The sequence below is a fragment of the Hyla sarda genome, chromosome 1 (genome assembly GCF_029499605.1).
Source record: "Hyla sarda isolate aHylSar1 chromosome 1, aHylSar1.hap1, whole genome shotgun sequence".
Lineage (NCBI taxonomy): Eukaryota > Metazoa > Chordata > Amphibia > Anura > Hylidae > Hyla > Hyla sarda.
In genome coordinates this window covers 550,547,814-550,567,290 of record NC_079189.1, presented here as the reverse complement: position 1 = coordinate 550,567,290, position 19,477 = coordinate 550,547,814, and the positions used below count along the sequence as shown (strand labels likewise).

Genomic DNA, 19,477 nt, shown 5'->3' with positions numbered 1-19,477 from the left:
CATAGTATAAATATACTTTCCATTTTGCGGGTCATCGGGATACCACATGATGGTCATGAGCCATTGCCATTGGGCCCTGCTGTATGGAGCTCTGTCGGCCAGTCCTTTGCATGTAATAGTGCATGTACTATTTTTTTTTATCTGGTAAATTGCTGGATTCCCATCAGACCCTATTTATGTCAATGGGATTTGTGGTGACCCGGCTGAGTCTGTCCGCCCTGTTTTGGTGCCATTCAATGGACCCAGAACGGAGTGGAGCACAATGGCAATGTGAACCTAGCCTAATAAGCCACAATCCTATTGCAATGACAGTAAAATGCACGAGGGGATCTGTGTGACCAGTTAAAAAGTAAGTATATTACAATTATTTTAATTATTTACAGATAGTTAAAGAGGTATTCCAGGCAAAAACTTTTTTATATATATCAACTGGCTCCAGAAAGTTAAACAGATTTGTAAATTACTTCTATTAAAAAATCTTAATCCTTCCAATAGTTATTAGCTTCTGAAGTTTTCTGTCTAACTGCTCTATGATGATGTCACGTCCCGGGAGCTGTGCATGATGGGAAAATTTCCCCATAGGAACTGCACAGCTCCCGGGACGTGAGTCATCATTGAGCAGTTAGACAGAAAACAACAACTCAACTTCAGAAGCTAATAACTATTGGAAGGATCAAGATTTTTTAATAGAAGTAACTTGTTGTCATCAAATAGCAGAGCAGCATGGTAAAATATAAATATTTTTCAGATATGTCTGCATTTTCTTGTTCAAAGATTGTTCCACTTTTGCTCTCCTCAAGTCAGAAATACAGTAATTGACAACAAAAATATATATTGCACCAATAAGAAGTGTTCAGGAAAAAGTATATGCAGCTCACCTCTCCCATGCTGGGTGAATTGGGTCCTCTCCAACCGTATGTAGCAATGATCCAAAATACACATCACCGCACGGGCAGTAAAAAAAAAAAACACTTTTATTAATATTCCATTAAAATTCATACAAAAATAAAATGAATGGTGCAGCAACAGACATGATCAGGGTGAACAACCTCCCTCTCAGAGTAGACGGAGACCTTTGGGGACTGAATAATTCTCAATGCATTGTGTCATTTTATAATCCCACCATCTCCTTCTCCATAAGCTTTTCTAGATGCCACATTTGTTTCACTGTGTCAATGTCTGAGCTTTGTAAAGGGAGACAGTATGATGATGTTATCTCATCAAAAAAGACAGATTTGTACTACTTTCTTTACGATCCAAAAAAGTTGCATTCTTTAGCAGTTAGCCCTTTTGTGACCATGTTTTTTGTATTTTTATTGCATTACAAAAGCCTTAAATTTATATATATACACATTTTATATATATATATATATATATATATATATATATATATATATATATATACAGTTTTTTGGGCTTATTACTTTTGCACAATAAAAACATATTTTTTTTATGGAGGGTAATTCATAAAAAATATTTTTACGTTTGATGGAGCTATAGGAGGGATTGTTGTGTGAGACAAATATTTGGGGAACATACAATTTCTGATTGCTCTATACTTAATTTTTTAAGAAGTGGGAAAAACAAAGAACAGCATTTCTGGCATTGTTTCAAGAGTTTCTTTTTTATGATAATTTTATAGCTTAAAGGGGTTGTCCAGTGGGAACAATTAATTTACTACTGTCCCCAGACTGCCTACAAAAATATTAAACATTATAACTCACCTTCCGACCCTTCCTTATAGCCCATTTATCAGGGCGCCCCGTTCATGGCCGGTGACACAGCAAAACATAACATCTACACTCTGTGCCATTCGTCAATCAGAGGCGGGACACGACTGCGGCCAGTGATTGGTGGAGTGGTGCTGTGACGTCATGTCTACAGCTCTGAAGCAGACTGTCAGCGAAGACCGGCGGGAGATGTGGTGCCTGGATTACAGAACTATGAGAGAGTTGCAAAAGGTGAGTTAAAGTGTTTACTATTTTTGTAGGCAGCCTGCAGACAATAGTGAATTAACTGTTTCCACTGGACAACCCCTTTAAGGTTCGCTTTACAGCAGCCACAGGCCCCTTAGGATACTGTAGTCTGGAGATAACTCATTGACTTTATTAAAGAGTGTTGTGAGCAGGGGCATTGCTGAGAGATCTAAGGCACGAGTCTGAAGACTACCCCCCCAAATGCCCCAACTTTGTTTACATTTACTAATAATGCCCCATTTGTGCCTCCATACAGTAATAATCTCCCATGCCTCCTTACAACAATATTGCTCCCCTGTATCCAATATAGTACTAATGCCCCTCATGCTTCCATGTCGTAATAATTGCCCTTGTGCCTCCATATTGTAATAGTAATAATGTCTTCATTTCTTTCATATTGCAATAGTGCTCCCTGTCCCCCCTATATTATAATAATGCCCCCTGTGCCCCAACATAAAAAAATCTCACCTAGCCCTGATTCCCACAATAAATTAAAGGGGTACTCCGGTGAAAACCTTTTTTCTTTTAAATCAACTGGTGGCAGAAAGTTAAACATATTTGTAAATTACTTCTATTAAAAAATCTTAATCCTTCCAGTACTTATTAGCTGCTGAATGGTACAGAGGAAATTCCTTTCTTTTTGGAACACTGATGACATCACGAGCACAGTGCTCTCTGCTGACATCTCTGTCCATTTTAGTAACCATGCATAGTAGATGTATGCTAAGGGCAGCATGGTGGCTCAGTGGTTAGCACTGTTGCCTTGCAGTGCTGAGGACTTGGGTTCAAATCCCACTAAGGACAACAATAAATAAAGCGTTATTATTATAATAACATCAGCAGAGAGAACTGTGCTCGTGATGTCATCAGAGAGCATTCCAAAAAGAAAAGAATTTCCTCTGTAGTATTCAGCAGCTAATAAGTACAGGAAGGATTAAAAATTTTTAATAGAAGTAATTTACAAATATGTTTAACTTTCTGCCACCAGTTGATTTAAAAGAAAAAAGGTTTTCACCGGAGTACCCCTTTAAGCTGCCATCTCTTTTTTTCAGGCCTGCAGCCTGTGAGCTGGGATCCCCGAGGGCACAAAAGGCGTTAAGAGTGGCAGTCACTCGGAAATTCAGGGCACTGGGCTAAAAATCTGGGGCATTGGTCCCAGATGCCCGATGCTAGTGTCGCCCCTGATTGTGAGCATGCCTTGTAACCTGTGAAGTCAGTGTATATGGAGAGAGTAAATGGAGCATCCTCTGTTACTTATATATAGGTATCTCCTATTATTGTAATCCTGCCTGAGATCATAATGAGAAGGGTGCTCCGAGGTTTTCGATTTAAAATGACCCAAAATTACCCAAGTAATTTTACAAAAAAACTATTTAAAGGGTAGTTTTTTTTCCTGATAATCCATTCCCTTTAAGTAAAGTTAATATATAAGTGAAAGTAGGAGGCATACAACTATAAGAGCAGCTGATCATGCCTAGAGTCAGTAGTGATATTCAGTGAGATTCATCAGCTTTTAGTGCAGATCCTTGGCTGAGCTGCTGTTTGTTTTCCTCCTGTAAGCATTATGAACATGTTAATTGTTCCCTGACATATCCAGATGTTTATTTGCTCCAAATAAGCAGACATTTAAGTTTTACGGATTTAGCTAAGAAGACGGATCACCTTGTTCGACACAACTTTAACGCATTAATAGCTGCAACAGTTACCTTAAAGGGTTTGTCTTAGGACAAATTTTATTCAAAATTCCCACAGGTACCGACAAAATAAAGAATAATCAATACTTACCAGTCTGATCCCCATCTCTGCCAGTCACCAGTCCTCTCTGCTTCTTTCTGCTTCTTCCCAAGATAAGGAGTCGGAGCAAGACCTCCATTACTTTAATGGGAACTCTCATTGAAACTAATTGTTGCTATTGCACTCCTTATGGTAAATGAAAAAAATCTTTCTAATGTACTTTGTTTAAAAAAAATAAGTTTTCATGTTTTATTTATTCATGTGTTTAAAAAAGCTGCCGCTAGGTGTCTCCCTACTTGTACAGAGCACATTTTCCCCCATCTTTTGCACAGACTTTGGACTCCTGCTGGCCTGGCAGAAATCCAAAATAAGGAAAAACTGAGGGGGGAGGAGAATGCAGCCTTATCCAATCAGTGCTCATCTTACACTGAACTGCTGTGGGCTGTGTGTAGCAGAGTGAGGGAGGAAGTTCTCCCCTGTATGGCTTTAGATGATGTCACAGCCTCCTGGGTAAATCCCCTTCCCAGTCTGTAAATCTGACAGACTGAGCAGAAAATACAGAACAATATCAAGGCAGAAAACTAACAAATATAGGCAGGGGGTGGTTTATCACCATGGGGACAGTGAACTGGAAGGATTATAAAATTTAACAAGATCATGAGAGGTACTCTTTAAATACTAGAAAGAAAGTAGCAGACCAATGAGGCACACACCACATTGTTACATACATATAAAACAAAATTTAACAACCTTTATTTTCCATAACAATTACAAAAAGCTAGACTAACATAAAAAAAACACTTAAAAAGGTTCAAACTGAACCTGCACCACAACTAGGGGAGGGGGGGCAGAAAGACCCCACCTAAGACACCTGTCTAGGTAGAAATATATTGCATTAGCCCTTCAGGTCCTCCTGAAACCCCCCAGGAGAACGCATGCCTAGTGCCCTATACTACCTCTTCACTGGACCTCCACAATTTTGGAAGGGTTTTGTAAGCACTTTTTCAGTCCATGTATGGGATAGGGCTATTTTGAGTACTATGACGTTTATGTATTTGTCGAATTTTCTAGTAAAAATAATATCCACATATGGATAGAAAATTCGACGTATAAATACATAAACGTCTGCGCAGTTCCCGAGACAAGCAGAGATGTCAGCAGAGAGCACTGTTGCCAGACAGAAAACAACTCAACTTCAGCAGCTGATAATTATTGGAAGGATTAAGATTTTTTAATAGAAGTAATTTACAAATCTGTTTAACTTTCTGGAGCCAGTTGATATAATAAAAAAAAAGTTTTTTCCTGGAATTCCCCTTTAAGGTTTTTCTTCGCTGTGTTTTCAGCACCTGTGCTGAACTATGCGTATTCATGGTTTCAGGCTACACACAGGCCTGTGACTAATCAAACCTTTAGTCATGTTCTGTTCTCTATTATTGGTCTAGTACAGTGTTTCCCAACCAAGGTGCCTCCAGCTGTTTCAAAACTACAACTTCTGGCTCGCCCGGACAGCCGAAGGCTGTCCGGGCATGCCGGAAGTTGTAGTTTTGAAACAGATGGAGACATCCTGGTTGGGAAACACTGGTCTAGAAGAATAGGGAGAAGATGTGGTGCAAGTTTTATGCGTTGAGAATGATCATTGAAGTCTGACCTGGCTTAGGGTGCTTTCACACTACGTTTTGTACTTACGGTTCCCGAATACGGCTGGGAGGAGGAGGGTGCGGGGCTTAATCACGGCGCCCGCACTCAGCCGTATTCAAGAACCATATTTAATGCATGTCTATAAGCCAACCGGAGTGAACCCCAGCCTTCGGTCGGCTTCGTTTTCGTCCGTATGCGGTTTCCCGACCGTAGGCAAAAACGTGGTCAGCCGCGTTTTTGCCTACGGTCGGGAAACCGCATACGGCCGAAAACGCAGCCGACCGGAGGCTGCGGTTCACTCCGGTCGGCTCATAGACATGCATTAAATACGGTTCCCGAATACGGCTGAGTGCGGGTGCCGCGATTAAGCCCCGCCCCCTCCTCCAAACCGTATTCGGGAACCGTAAGTACAAAACGTGGTGTGAAAGCACCCTAAGTCTGTACATCATTTTACGCTTTGTGTACGGTATGTGTCTGCAATAAAGTAAACTCCAACCCATAGTGAGATATGAGGAGACATGCAACAATGGAGGCCACTTGCTTATAAACATGATGCATGTGCATAAATGTACCCCTAATTATTTACACAGAAGAGGATTGATGGAACATACTGTCTGAGCCTGTTTCTACGCTATTTTGTTAATCTGTGTTCTAGTTGGAGCTCCACATCATATTTCATGTAGATTAAGTAATCCATAGATTGTATTTGCAGTAAGAAAATCAATGTGCACCGTCTAGTCAATGGTGCTGCTTATTCCCTGCTTGGTCATCAGGTCCATCTGCATTTTTCTTCATCCAGTTTAGGATAAATGAGCTGGTTGTCTCCCCAAGGCACAGCTCGGGACACTAACCAATAGTTTGTTTATGCTTTACAGCTGCCTATTGGCAAACTCACAGCTTATTAGCCCTGTGCACATGGAATAGTTGCAACGTGGAAAATAAATATTCTAAAAAATAAAAATAGTTTTTTGAATATTTTTCTTTTCTGCACATTTACATTAACACCTTCAAAATATAATTTAGAAATGTCATATTTAGGAAATAATTGCTTAGCTTTAGTTAACCCCGTTTTAAAACTTTAAACTCTTTCGTTTATCCTAACTATGGGACACTTCCGTGAAGTTTTGCCCGTGGTTCTATTGAGACAGAATTTTATGCTTGACCTCTTAAAGGGGTACTCCGGTGGAAAACTCTTCTTTTTTTTTTAAATCAACTGGTGCCAGAAAGTTAAACAGATTTGTAAATTACTTCTATTTAAAAATCTTAATCCTTCCAATACTTATCAGCTGCTGTATGCTCCAGAGGAAGTTCTTTTTGAATTTCTTTCCTGTCTGACCACATTGCTCTCTGCTGACACCTCTGTCCATGTCGGGAACTGTCCAGAGTAGGAGCAAATCCCCATAGCAAACCTATACTGCTCTGGACAGTTCCTGACATGGACAGAGGTGTCAACAGAGAGCACTGTGGTCAGACAGAAAAGAAATTCCTCTGGAGCATACAGCAGCTGATAAGTACTGGAAGGATTAAGATTTTTAAATAGAAGTAATTTACAAATCTGTTTAACTTTCTGGCACCAGTTGATAAAAAAAAAAAATTCCCACTGGAGTACCTCTACACTTGCATGTGTCATTGAAGCACTCAGTTATGGGCAAAAACAAAACCTACCTTGTTATGAACTCAAACAACCATTCATTGATAAATAAACCTGTAACATATACAATATATTTATAAAATGTTTTTTCTGATGATAAAACCTATTTCTGGCTGTCTATAAAAGAACACATATTGGGAAATATGGGAAGTTATTTTACTACCTGTCTGTTGTCTTTCATGCTTTCCTTCTGTTGTGAAGCAAACTGTCTGCTCTGCTGTCTTCATTGCCCAACTTCCTGTACACTCTAGCTGGGAATTCAGCCAACTCTTCTTGACTACAACCCCTCCTACTAAAACAATAAAAGCCTCCCACATAGACCAATTTTTCCAGAGCATGGAGATATAAGTGTGACCGACTCCCAATTAGATTGAAGCAATGTATATTTGAATGTACTGGGAACACTATATAAAAACACAAACTTAATTACAACCAGGCCATCATATATTGTAAAAAATAATGAAACTCTGATGTGTTTTGAATTGTAACCTTCAGTTCTTAATCATGGCAAACAAGCAAGCCATGCTTAAAGGGGTTATCCACCATAAGGTGATTTTAGTACGTACCTGGCAGACAGTAATGGACATGCTTAGGAAGAATCTGCACTTGTCTTGGGGCTAAATGGCTATGTTGTGAGATTACCATAGCACTGTGGATAGCTTTTTGTGAACTGGTATTTCTACTACAAATCCCATAATTTCATTTTCCTCCCTCCCACACATCAGCCACCTCTCCCATTGAAACACAAATGAGCTTCATCCATTCAAAAGACCTGTGGTTTTCAATCAGGGTGCCTACAGCTGTTTCATTAGTTGCAGATTAATCCCTCCACCCATTGAAGCAGACAGGCTCCCTGTCATCAGCTGACTAGTGAGTCAGGTCTCGGCCGCATTGCAAGCTTGGAAAAATCTGAGACAGCAGTCATTTTGTATGCTGGTAAAAATAAATATTGGGTGAAAATCACAGAAGAATTGTGAGAAAACCGTGACACACAGGTACAGACACTATATTATGAACTACACTAACTTTACAGCCCCTGTAGCATAGTCAAATAAAACAAATCCTGGAATACCCCTTTAAGGTTAAAAAAATGTGTTGATTTTTCTTTTTTTTTTTATTATATCTGATGGCTGATTTTAAAGGATGAAATGAAGTACTGTGACCAAATGTACTTATGTATGGTCCTGAATTATTTGTGTAACATTCATATTCTCCTATCCTCTTTATATGTTATGGGGGAGTACTTCAGGTGAATTATTATGACGAAGATATTAGTAAATAAGCCCAAGACATATGCACCTTACAGGGTGGGGCAAAGGGAGACATAGAACACATTAGATTAAATATATTTATAAATAAATATAATAAAGAAATATATATATATATATATATATATATAAATATGTACATATAAACATATGTATACAGTATATCTAGCCCCTCACATCATCAATAGGCATATTTGTTGTACAAAATATTTGTTGCTGTATAAATCATTGGCAGTGCCAACACTTTTAATATGTCTGCTATTGTCTTAGGTTTCTTGAAAATGATGTTTCTATGGTCCATGCTACATGCTGGAATTAAACTGACGAAAGGTAGAAATCTTGCTTGTCTTTGTCTCTAAACTTTGTATTCAGCAAAACAGGGGATGCATGTTTATTGCCGAAATCTCTGTGACTGTCCCGTTCATCTGAATGGGACTTAGAGAAATGTATACGGAAGCTGCAGAAATAATCCACTTCAGATGCATGGAACAGATTTTCAGTCACATAAATTTCTGTAACAAATACGCTTCGTGTTATTTTGTAAGGTTCATCTTGTTTTACTGTATATCATTTCTAGTTCTGTGTCTGGTTTTATCCTAATTTTCAGCAATATTGAAGGTACAAGTAATGATCCAGAATATAGATATCGTCATTATCAGCAGGATTAGGTTCACATATTTTGTAGCTTACATCTGAAAACTGGACGAACGTTATACCAAAGTATACCACAGCATCTCCATGCCGGATACTTTAATTTCAGATAACCAAATGTAGTCTAAAAGTGACTGCGTTTTTCCATTAAAGGAATGCCTGCGATCTCCAGAATGGTGCCCATCTCTTATTGCTGAGCGCTACGGTCCGCAGCTTCCAAGACAAACCGGTCTCGGCAGTGATGACCCACTGAGCCAATCACCTGAGGCTGGCCATCGCTGTGGCTTGTTATTGGCTGAGCTGGCCATCACTGCTGAGACTAGTACATCTTGGCATGTGTGGGCTGGAGCACTAAGGCTGGGTTCACATTAGAGATGAGCGAACTTACATTAAATTTGATTCCTCACGAACTTCTCGGCTCGGCAGTTGATTACTTTTCCTGCATAAATTAGTTCAGCTTTCAGGTGCTCCCGTGGGCTGGAAAAGGTGGATACATTCCTAGGAGACTCTTTCCTAGGACTGTATCCACCTTTTTCAGTTCAATGGAGCACCGGAAAGCTGAACTAATTTATGCAGGAAAAGTCAGCAACCGCCGAGCCGAGAAGTTCGTGAAAAATCGAATTTACTGTAAGTTCGCTCATCTCTAGTTCACATATGTCCGGCATCTAGAATAGGTGAAATCAGCTTAGTCTCGACGCAACTGATGCCGCAACTGATGACAAGTTGTCATCAGTTGCTGGATACTGATGGCTTATCTCTGGTATACCACTGCTGTCAGTACCCAAAATCCTCTGTCTGTCTATAGTTTGGATGATATGTCCCTACGCACCATTAATACTTTAGTACAGCCAGTGGCACAATGAGCCAGCCTATTTGATATATGCGTACATTGCCTATAGTCCCTGCTGGTAATAAGGAGAGGCGTCCCTGATATTTCACCGGTGGACCGGCTTTGTCAGGGATCTAAATCTCATTCAGAAGATTACTAGGGTTCCCAGTAGTCGGACTTGGAGGAACTCATTTTTAAGGACACCTAAAAAAGTGCACATTGTTCCCAGAACATGGTGAAAGCCAGCAGACTACCTGGATGCTTTATTACAGAGATCCCAAGCAGATGGATTTGGAAACTAGACCAGAGTTTCCAAACTAGAGTTCCTCCATCTATTTTGCAACAGCTGGAGGGGAACTGGTTGGGAAATACTCCTCTACAAATTTTTGTGAAACACAAAATACAATGGGTGAATGACATAGGCTCTCCTATTTTAACATCTACAAAAAAAACATCCATAAAATAGAGTGGATGCAACAATAGAATAAATTCCAAACCCTCGTGCCTCAGCCCGGGGTAAAAAAAAACTTTCTTATAATCCCACCCTTAAAACGTCACTTTTATTTTATAAGTATTAAAGGGGTACTCCTCTGCCCCAGCGTTCAGAACATTTTGCTCCGATCGCTTGGAGCGGGTGGCAGGGGTTGTGACGTCACGGCCAGGCCCCTCATGATGTCACAACATGCCCCCTCAATGCAATTCTATGGGAGGAGGTGTGGCGGACACCACGCCCCCTCTCATAGACTTGCATTGAGGGGGCTTGGTGTGACCTCATGAGGGGCATGGCCGTGATCTCACGGCCCCCGCTGCATAGAGATTATGGGGGTCTAAGCTGTGGGACTCCCCGCAATCAGACATCTTAGGGGCGAAGTACCCCTTTAGGAACCTGAATACACAAACTTTAAAATCTCTAGCACAGTGGCAGAGATGTAATGAAAGTATGAGGCTGTTCACATTAGCAATCAGGTGTGGAGTCACCATATAAAATCCAAAAGGATAGCTATAAGCCGGTCAGAGCAAGTGGCAGCAATGTATACAGCAGAGTTTAGTATTAAAGGGGAACTCCGGTGGAAAATAAAAATGTTTTTAAATGGACACTCTCATTGAAACTAATTTTTGCTATTGCATTCATTATGGTAAATAAAAAATATTTCTAATATACTTTGTTTAAAAAAAAATGAAGTTTTCTGTTTTATTTGTGCTTAAAAAGCTCAAGAGCATATTTACCCCCATTTCATACACAGACTATGGACCAAAGCCAAAACACAGGAAGTGCAGCCTGGAGTGCTGAGCACTCCAGGCTGCACTTCCTGTGTTTGGGCTTCGGTCCAAAGTCTGTATAAGAAATGGGGGAAAACGTGTTCTTGAGCTTTTTTAAAGGGGTACTACCATGCTGACAACTTATCCCCTATCTAAAGGATAGGGGATAAGTTGCCTGATCGCGTGGGGTCCCGCCGCTCTCATCAGGCCCCGGAGCGAACATCGGGCGACTGCCGATCACGGGGCCCTACGTCCTTAAGGAGTTAAGAATGTATCATTTTAAAAAAAAAATTAAAAACCCTGATGACACAGTATATCTATATGTGTTTTTGGTTTATTTTTTTATTTTGTTTGTTTTTCTAGATTTGTCTTTTTCCTTACAGTTGTAATAATATTTACTGTATAGACTCTTAACTGCAATTTCACCTGTTTCAGGAATAAGGTCCTGACACAAGATATAATATTGATGTCTGATGTACAGAATGTGGGTTATCAGGAGTTACCAGCAGATGTAAATCTGTATTTATACCAATCAGAGAAAATAATTAGGCCTAATGCACATGGCCATTGTCGTTTCAACATAATTCAGAATTCGTGAGCACAAAACCTCTGACCAGACTGAAAATTTTGAGCAATGAAGTAAATATCTGCCTAAATTTCATTGCTTATATTTATTATATTTAGTCTTTTTTATTCTTTGTATTTTCCTGTATGGTGATGAGGGGGGGGGGGATTATTTTTGAGTGTCAATCCTTGACCTTCTGGAATCAGTTTGGTTGATCTAAGTTTTAACCTCACCCCCAGGTCTATACATTTGTTTGTTGGTCTAACCAGTATATATATATATATATATATATATATATATATATATATATATATATATACAGTGGTCCCTCAACATACAATGGTAATCCATTCCAAATGGACCATCGTTTGTTGAAACCATCGTATGTTGAGGGATCCGTGCAATGTAAAGTATAGGACAGTGGTCCACTGGTATTGGAGGTTATACTCACATGTCCCTGCCGCTCCGGACCATCACCGCTCGTCACCGCTGCCCTGAATGTCGCCTTTCATCGCTGTCGCCGCGTCCCCGGGGTGATCCCGACGCTCCGGCAGGGCCTCTGCTTCCCCGGCATCCTCGCTCTCCGTCACCGCCATCACGTCACTACACACGCCGCTTCTATTGGATGATGGGACGGCGTACGCAGCAACCTGATGACGATGATGGAGAGCGCCGACGATGCAGGCGGTCCCGAGGAGTGCGCTACGGAGCTCCGAGGACAGGTAAGTGATCATCAGCGGACCACGCGGGGCACCGTAAACGGCTATCCGGTGGCAGCTGAAGCAGTCTGCGCTGCCGGATAGCCGTTTATGCGATGGCCCCGACATACAAAAGCATCGTATGTTGATGCTGCCTTCAACATGCGATGGCCTCTGAGAGATCATCATATGCTGAAGTGATCGTATGTCGGGGCCTTTGTAGGTCAGGGGGTCACTGTATTTTCTTGATTATTGCTATAAATTTTTTTTTTTTTTTTTTTTTTATTTTAGCGTACAGGTTACGGAAATTATGATATGTTCTAGTAGAGATTGTATGATATTTTTAATTATGTTGCACATAGCCCTGTGGGACAATACACAGCTGTAATACAGAACTATGTCTTTTAGTCTTCTGTATTATATACTGTAATATACTACATTATTTACATTATCGATTTGTTGCTTTATGTCAAATTGTCTTCAAATCAATGGTCTGATTATTTTGTCATTATAATTTTGCTAATTTTGTTAAACAGGTGTTACCTATGTTTTGTCTTCTATATTTAGCTATAGGACACATTGGGTATTTGTATTATAATCAGTAAACCTCAAGTTCCTTAGTTGTGCTACTACTTCTTCTGTTATATTTGAAAGTGACCTATTCATCCATTTGCGTTGGTGTTTTCTTAGTTTCGTAATAGAGTTATGTTCCATGTTATTTTTAATGATTCCCATCTTATTTTACATCTCCAATGCTACTTGAAAGCTGTCATTCTGCAAAAACATGTAAACCATGGAATATGTGTTTACATTCCATTAATGAGACAATATGACAATTTAGCCTTTCAATGTACTGTGTTAGGAGGTTTTACATGTTTTTTAATGGAGGATGTCAATTAAAGGACCAATTGTATATGCAACAAGCCATAAGTAGAATTAAAACGACTTGTCAAGTTCTTCTTGTTTTCCGTTTCATGTTTTTTTTAAGCAATGTATCTTATGATAGATTTATTGTTTTTTTTAAATCAGCCATTTACAGATATGAAAGGTCACACATGTCTTAGTATTGGGAGCACCCTAGAGGGGACTGCTGCATGAAGCAAGCTGGGTGCATTAACTAAGGCTGCATTCACACCACGTTTTTACAATACAGTTCCTGTACATGTTTTCAATGTGAAAACCGTATGGAACTGTATTGAAAACCATATGCATCGACTCTCCATTGAAAACCGTATGCCAAAAGATGCATCTGGTTGCATCCGTTTTGCATCCTATATGGTTTTGTCCGTTTTTTTTTCCTGCACCATACGGTTTTTGACTTTGCACAGTTTTTTTTCTTGGAATTTCAATCAAACAAGTGAAACTTTATTCATAATGGAGTGATAAGTTAAAAGCGTATACTTTTTTTCTTAAAAAACGGATGCAACCGGACATAATTTTTCAAAACGTATATGGTTTTTAACTGTATACGAGTTAACATTTGTACACACATTTTGATACTGTTTAGTCCGGTTTTGAAGAATCCGTTTTTCATCAAAAACCTAATACGGGAACTGTATTGCACAAACGAGGTGTGAATGCAGCCTAACAATAGTTGGTATACATTTTAGGAGTTGTATTGCCTCTATGTATGACTGGTTACTTTTTATTAATTGTTCTTTACATTTGGTTTTCCTTTAGGAAATGTAGATATAAAGTAGGACAGGTGTAGGATGAGACATATATAATAGCCGGTTGCAGGGACATAACTATAGGGGTGCAGAGGGTAATGTTGTACCCGGGCCCAGGAGCAAACGTGCTATGATTAAAGCATTATTGCTGGGAAGCCATATCTATAAGCAACACCGCTGTCAGGTTGGCATTTTAACCAGTGTCATTCAGACATGAAATACCAATTTTTTTTTCTTTAAAAAAATTAAAAATAAATAAAAAAGGACCTTAAAAAAAATTATCATAATAATTTGTGTTCTTTATGCTTAAAGGGGTTTTACCAAGATACCCTAAGGTCTAAACTGATGCATTATGTCAAATTAAATATATTTGCAAATGTGAATATGCAACCAATAAACTGTAGTGTATACAGCTGGAGTCTACCTGCCTGACTGAATATTCACTGGCCAGAATGAGGTAAATTGTTGCCGATCATATGACAGTAAGCTCCGCCTACCACACAGATGGTTATATAAAAAAAAAGGGTAAACGGATCAAAAGTAGGCAGAGACGAAGGTCACGTCTGTAGACATGTAATTTAATTAAATGAAATATTAAGTTTGCTGAGGAAATTGGATCATGGTAAAACTTCTATAAAGTAGACTATTCTGCTACTGTTCTTGATTCATTTCTCAGTGACAGCGCCCCCAGAGGCCAAATAGAAAAATTAATTGTTTCTTAAAATCGACTCCCCCAACAAAGAACCCTAGCACGACAGCAAAATGGCCTTTCATTGTCGCCATTTGGCCCCCACACAACCACATCCAGACCAGGTATGACATAAGGACTCATTGTCCAGCTCACATACTGAAAATGATTTTATTTTGTCATTTACATTAAATTGATATAAACTTGTCAAGAAAAAAAAAGTCAAATCATAGGTTTTCATATTGGCTTGAACATTTAAAATAAAAAAAGAAGAAAAATCAATGTGAAAAATCAATAAATTAGCACAGACAATAAGTTAAAACATATCACAATGTGACCAAGTATAGAACAAGAATGCTTTATCTACACAAAACATCCTATCTCACATTTCCTTTGTTCATTCATTAGAAATAGCCTCCACTCTCTGTGTATTTGACCAGCACATGCAGAAAAGCTGATTAGTTTTCTGTACAAAGTCCAGGGCTTGAGAAATTACATGTGCCAAGAAGATGCCACTCACTCACCTGCTGAGTGTGCAGGCACAAGTGACACCAGCAGTGCTTTACAGGACTACAAAGGCAATCTGCCAGCTAATCGTCAGAAAAGTGCTTTTTGCCTCTAGAAAAGGAAATAAGACGGAATATCATTTATCTGTAGGAAATAAAAAGTTTTTTTTTGTTTTTTGTTTGTTTGTTTTCTTTACAAAAAACGGGCTTGGTTTCTTCTATGAGAGAAGTAGGTGTCACTGACCCTTCTCACAAAAGAAATCCATATGTGGACAATCTAGAAGATCAGTGTTTCCCAACCGGGGTGCCTCCAGCTGTTGCAAAACTACCACTCCCGGCATGCCCGGACAGCGGAAGTTTTGCAACAGCTGGAGGCACCGTGGTTGGGAAACACTGATCTATAGGTAGAAAGAACTCATTGTGCTTACAATGGATTTCTTTTGCAAGCTCGTTTTGGGGGGGGGGGGGATGAGTATGGAAAAAGACATGGATAGAGAGGAGTTAAAGGGTTAAACCGTCTCACATAGAAAACTACCCCCCCCCAGATCCCATCCTGGCCAATACTAACCCCCCCCCCAGTATAAGCAGCAAGGTAAGTCAATGGTTCACAAAGGAGGCAAATGTTCGGCCTACTGCAGTGTTTCCCAACCGGGGGGCCTCCAGCTGTTGCAAAACTACAACTCCCAGCATGCCCGGACAGCCGAAGTTTAGCAACAGCTGGAGGCACCCTGGTTGGGAAACACTGATCTATAGGTAGAAAGAACTCATTGTGCTTACAATGGATTTCTTTTGCAAGCTCGTTTTGGGGTGGGGGGGGATGAGTATGGAAAAGGACATGGAAAGAGAGGAGTTAAAGGGTTAAAACCGTCTCACATAGAAAACTACCCCCCAGATCCCATCCTGGCCAATACTAACCCCCAGTATAAGCAGCAAGGAAAGTCAATGGTTCACAAAGGAGGCAAATATTCTGCCAACCAGGGTGCCTCCAGCTGTTGCAAAACCACAACTCCCAGCAAGCCCGGACAGCTGAAGGCTGTCCGGGGTTGCTGGGAGTTGTGATTTTGCAACAGCTGGAGGCACCCTGGTTGGGAAACACTGTATCTCAGCTTCTTGTCTATAAGAGTGCCTGCCCCCAGGTCAGAGAGGGTCATTGGTTTCTCTATATATATATATATATTCTAATATAATGATCAATTTATATCACTAACGTTCAAATAATACAACTGAATAGGATGTAAGGGCTACAGCTTGTTTTGGGGAGGGGGTTCTTTTTTTTTTTTTTGTTTTTTTTTGTCAGCTGCTGCACTGGGTACAAATATGGACGATCCCTGGTCAAAAGCTGTTGCTACCACCAATCAGCTACAACTCCCAGCAAGCACTGCCAGGGCATGCTGGTGGTTGTAGTTCTACAACAGATAGACAGCCATAGGTTGGAGATTTCTGCACTAACCTATACAGCTATCTGGGGCAGACATGTTTTGGGGGGGTGAGTAGTTTTCTGGTCCTCACCATTGAGCCACTGCTGGAGGATGGTCGGATGGATGAATGGACAGAGAAGGGCAGGAGAGGAGACTGGGGGCATTAGGTGAAGCTCATGGAGACTGTGTGCTCAAGTGCTTTACGGCGCAAGGAGGCAATGCTGGTTCCCCTCCATACATCACTGCTGTCCGGGGAGCTGCAGAGTTGCGGGGAACCTGTCACGTTGCTGGGACCCTGCAATGATGTGGGCACCATGCCAGGAAAGGACTGGTATAGGTGTGACTGCAGCCCTGTGCCATTGGAGCCCATATTGGACAACCCCATAGAGCTGGGTGGGGGACCTGCTGCCAGGCTGCACTGAGAGAGAGATTGCGCCATTGCTTGTTGCCTTCCAAGAGATGGGGGCAACGGGAGCTGAGAGACCCCCATTCCGGCCGTGGCCCAGCGGGTATCGTTGGCATGGAAGGAGCACAGGCTGTCGCCCATTGCTGCTGCCGCTGCAGCCGCCGCTGATGGGAACTGGGGCAATCCCGGTGTGGGCAAGAGTGTGCCCGGGGCACGGAACACATTGGTGGTCTTCTTGCGCTTCTTCCACTTAGCACGCCGGTTCTGAAACCAAACCTAGAAGATGGAAGAGAGAGAATCCCATTATTGTCTATGCCAGGGTCACCTCACCCAAGAATGCCCACTGTGCCCAACCCGGTGCTAAAATATCATTGCTTATAGAAACCTTCTATATATCATCTAAATCCCCTCAGAATCATCATTTACAAGACAGAAGAACTATCAGTATAAGCGGAACTTCTATATATGGACAAAATGTATCGGAAATAGCAATAATAATAATAATAATAAAATGTATTATGATAACAATAGCATAACAATAATAGCGACAACTATAACATAATAAAAAATAACTACAGTAATTACATTGTAACATTTAAATAAACAACAGTAAAAATCAAACATATGTGGTTATAATTGTGGTAGTCGGGGACGGCCCGGTCCATTCAGTACAGTGGGGGGCTGGGCTGGACAGAACCTGGTGCGGAACCTTCTACTGTATCGCGGGGAAATGGGAGATTGGAAGCCTTAGACGGGTTGTTTATATTGTTAAGAATAATTATAGTGATGATGATAATAGTAATAATTATTAAACAAAAAAAAAACAAAAAAATATATATATATATGTGTGTGTGTTTTGAAACACATATAAGTAACATCTTTAAGGTTCAGCACCGGGCGCAATCCACACATCCCTCTGTAGAGGATTATACATTCAGCACCAGGAGCTGTCCAGCCCGTCATCCTATTCTAATGAATGGAGCTGGGGCGCCAGTATTATTATTATTATTATTATTATTATTATTGAGTGTTTGCAGAAATAACACCTTGTGCCTTATTATTTAGAGTAGTGGAATGTATATATATTAATTCATAATCAAATCAGGTAATACTGCGTTAGGCAAAGGTCCACAAATGAAATGCCCTCCACAAAATAAATATTTAAAGATAGATAGAGTAAAGTATGATGTTCTTCTATGATAATGCACTGATGCTTATGATCTGACTGTTGTGTATTGTATTATTCTTCCATTATGATGATACTGAATAGTGTTCTCGCTGTTTGCTGTTATGTGATGTAATATGAAGCAGATTGTACGGATCTATTCCCGACCATCCTCTTACTTCACCCTATAAATTGGGTCCAAATACAATTCCCCCCTGGTCTCCCTGTATAAGCCTCCAGCAGATGATGATGGCGGGGGTGGGTGCCGCTGGGGGTCAGGGATATATTTGAGGGGCACACTTATACTGTATTTTCTCAATCTGACCTCATGGAATACATTTCACCTGATTTGGACATTGGGGTCTCATGATATCATAATGTCGTCCTAGGTGGAGAATACTGCGGGTCACATACCTCTACGATTATATATATATATATATATATATATATATATATATATATGTGGCCTGCAGTTTGGCAGTATTCTCTTGTCTTGTGATATCTTAATTCACTATGTAAATGTGTTCTTTTATGTGTTAGGAGAACACACATACACATATTATGTTTATTAATAATAATAATAATAATAATAGTAATTAATATATTAAATATTCTGTGCTCAAATGCTATTTTCACAGATTCTTCTGATGCATTAACTGAGATTTGACATAGGGTCTTCCAGTTCTATTGTGATCAGAAATGTCGCTTTGCAGAGCTCTATACTCCACACTTTCCTTTATAACCTGTTTGGGCTTCTTTTTCATTTATTTTTATTTGAAATATTTACATTGATAACAGCCATATGATGTCTGTATTACTAGAAGACCTCGTTAATGCTGTTTTTTATAATTAAAATATTTATAAATGTTCAGTTCTTTATTTTAAGAGATAATTAATCCTGACCTGATTGATAAATCCAAAATATGAGGCAAAAGACACAATAAAAGCATAAAATAAAATATAGGAATGCATAAAAGGTTCTATTCTACTGTTTATGTTTGCACAATAATTTGCTCCTGTAAAATTACATTCAGATTTTCAAGTTGTTGTTTTGTTTAGTTTTTTTTGTTTATTGGTTCTGTTTGTTTTTTCTTTTTTAACAAATCTGTAAATTTGTTTGCCTGCATTTATTTTAATAGGAGTAAAAATAGAAATCTTTCTCATTTGTGGGAATAAAAGTAATTTCCTAAAATTGTAGGTGTCACAATTTTCTTTCCTGGACAGTGTCTCATTTATAATATTGTAATTATTATTATCATCATCATCATTACAGGGCCATAGCTATATTTCTATGTTGTTTATATGCACCTGCATTGTTGTTGTGATTTTATGTACTTTGGATTTTTTATTTATT

The 19,477-nt window shown here is 39.7% G+C and overlaps 1 protein-coding gene across 1 annotated transcript in view; it reads right to left on the bottom strand.

The window, feature by feature from the left end:
• Positions 1-14,780: 14,780 nt before the first annotated feature.
• OTP (orthopedia homeobox) overlaps positions 14,781-19,477 on the bottom strand; it is a 13,971-nt gene continuing 9,274 nt past the window's right edge. The window contains exon 3 of the mRNA XM_056552472.1: positions 14,781-17,234. Within this exon, the coding sequence (XP_056408447.1) occupies positions 16,716-17,234 (519 nt within the window). The 3' untranslated portion in view covers positions 14,781-16,715. The remainder of the gene's footprint in view (positions 17,235-19,477) is intronic.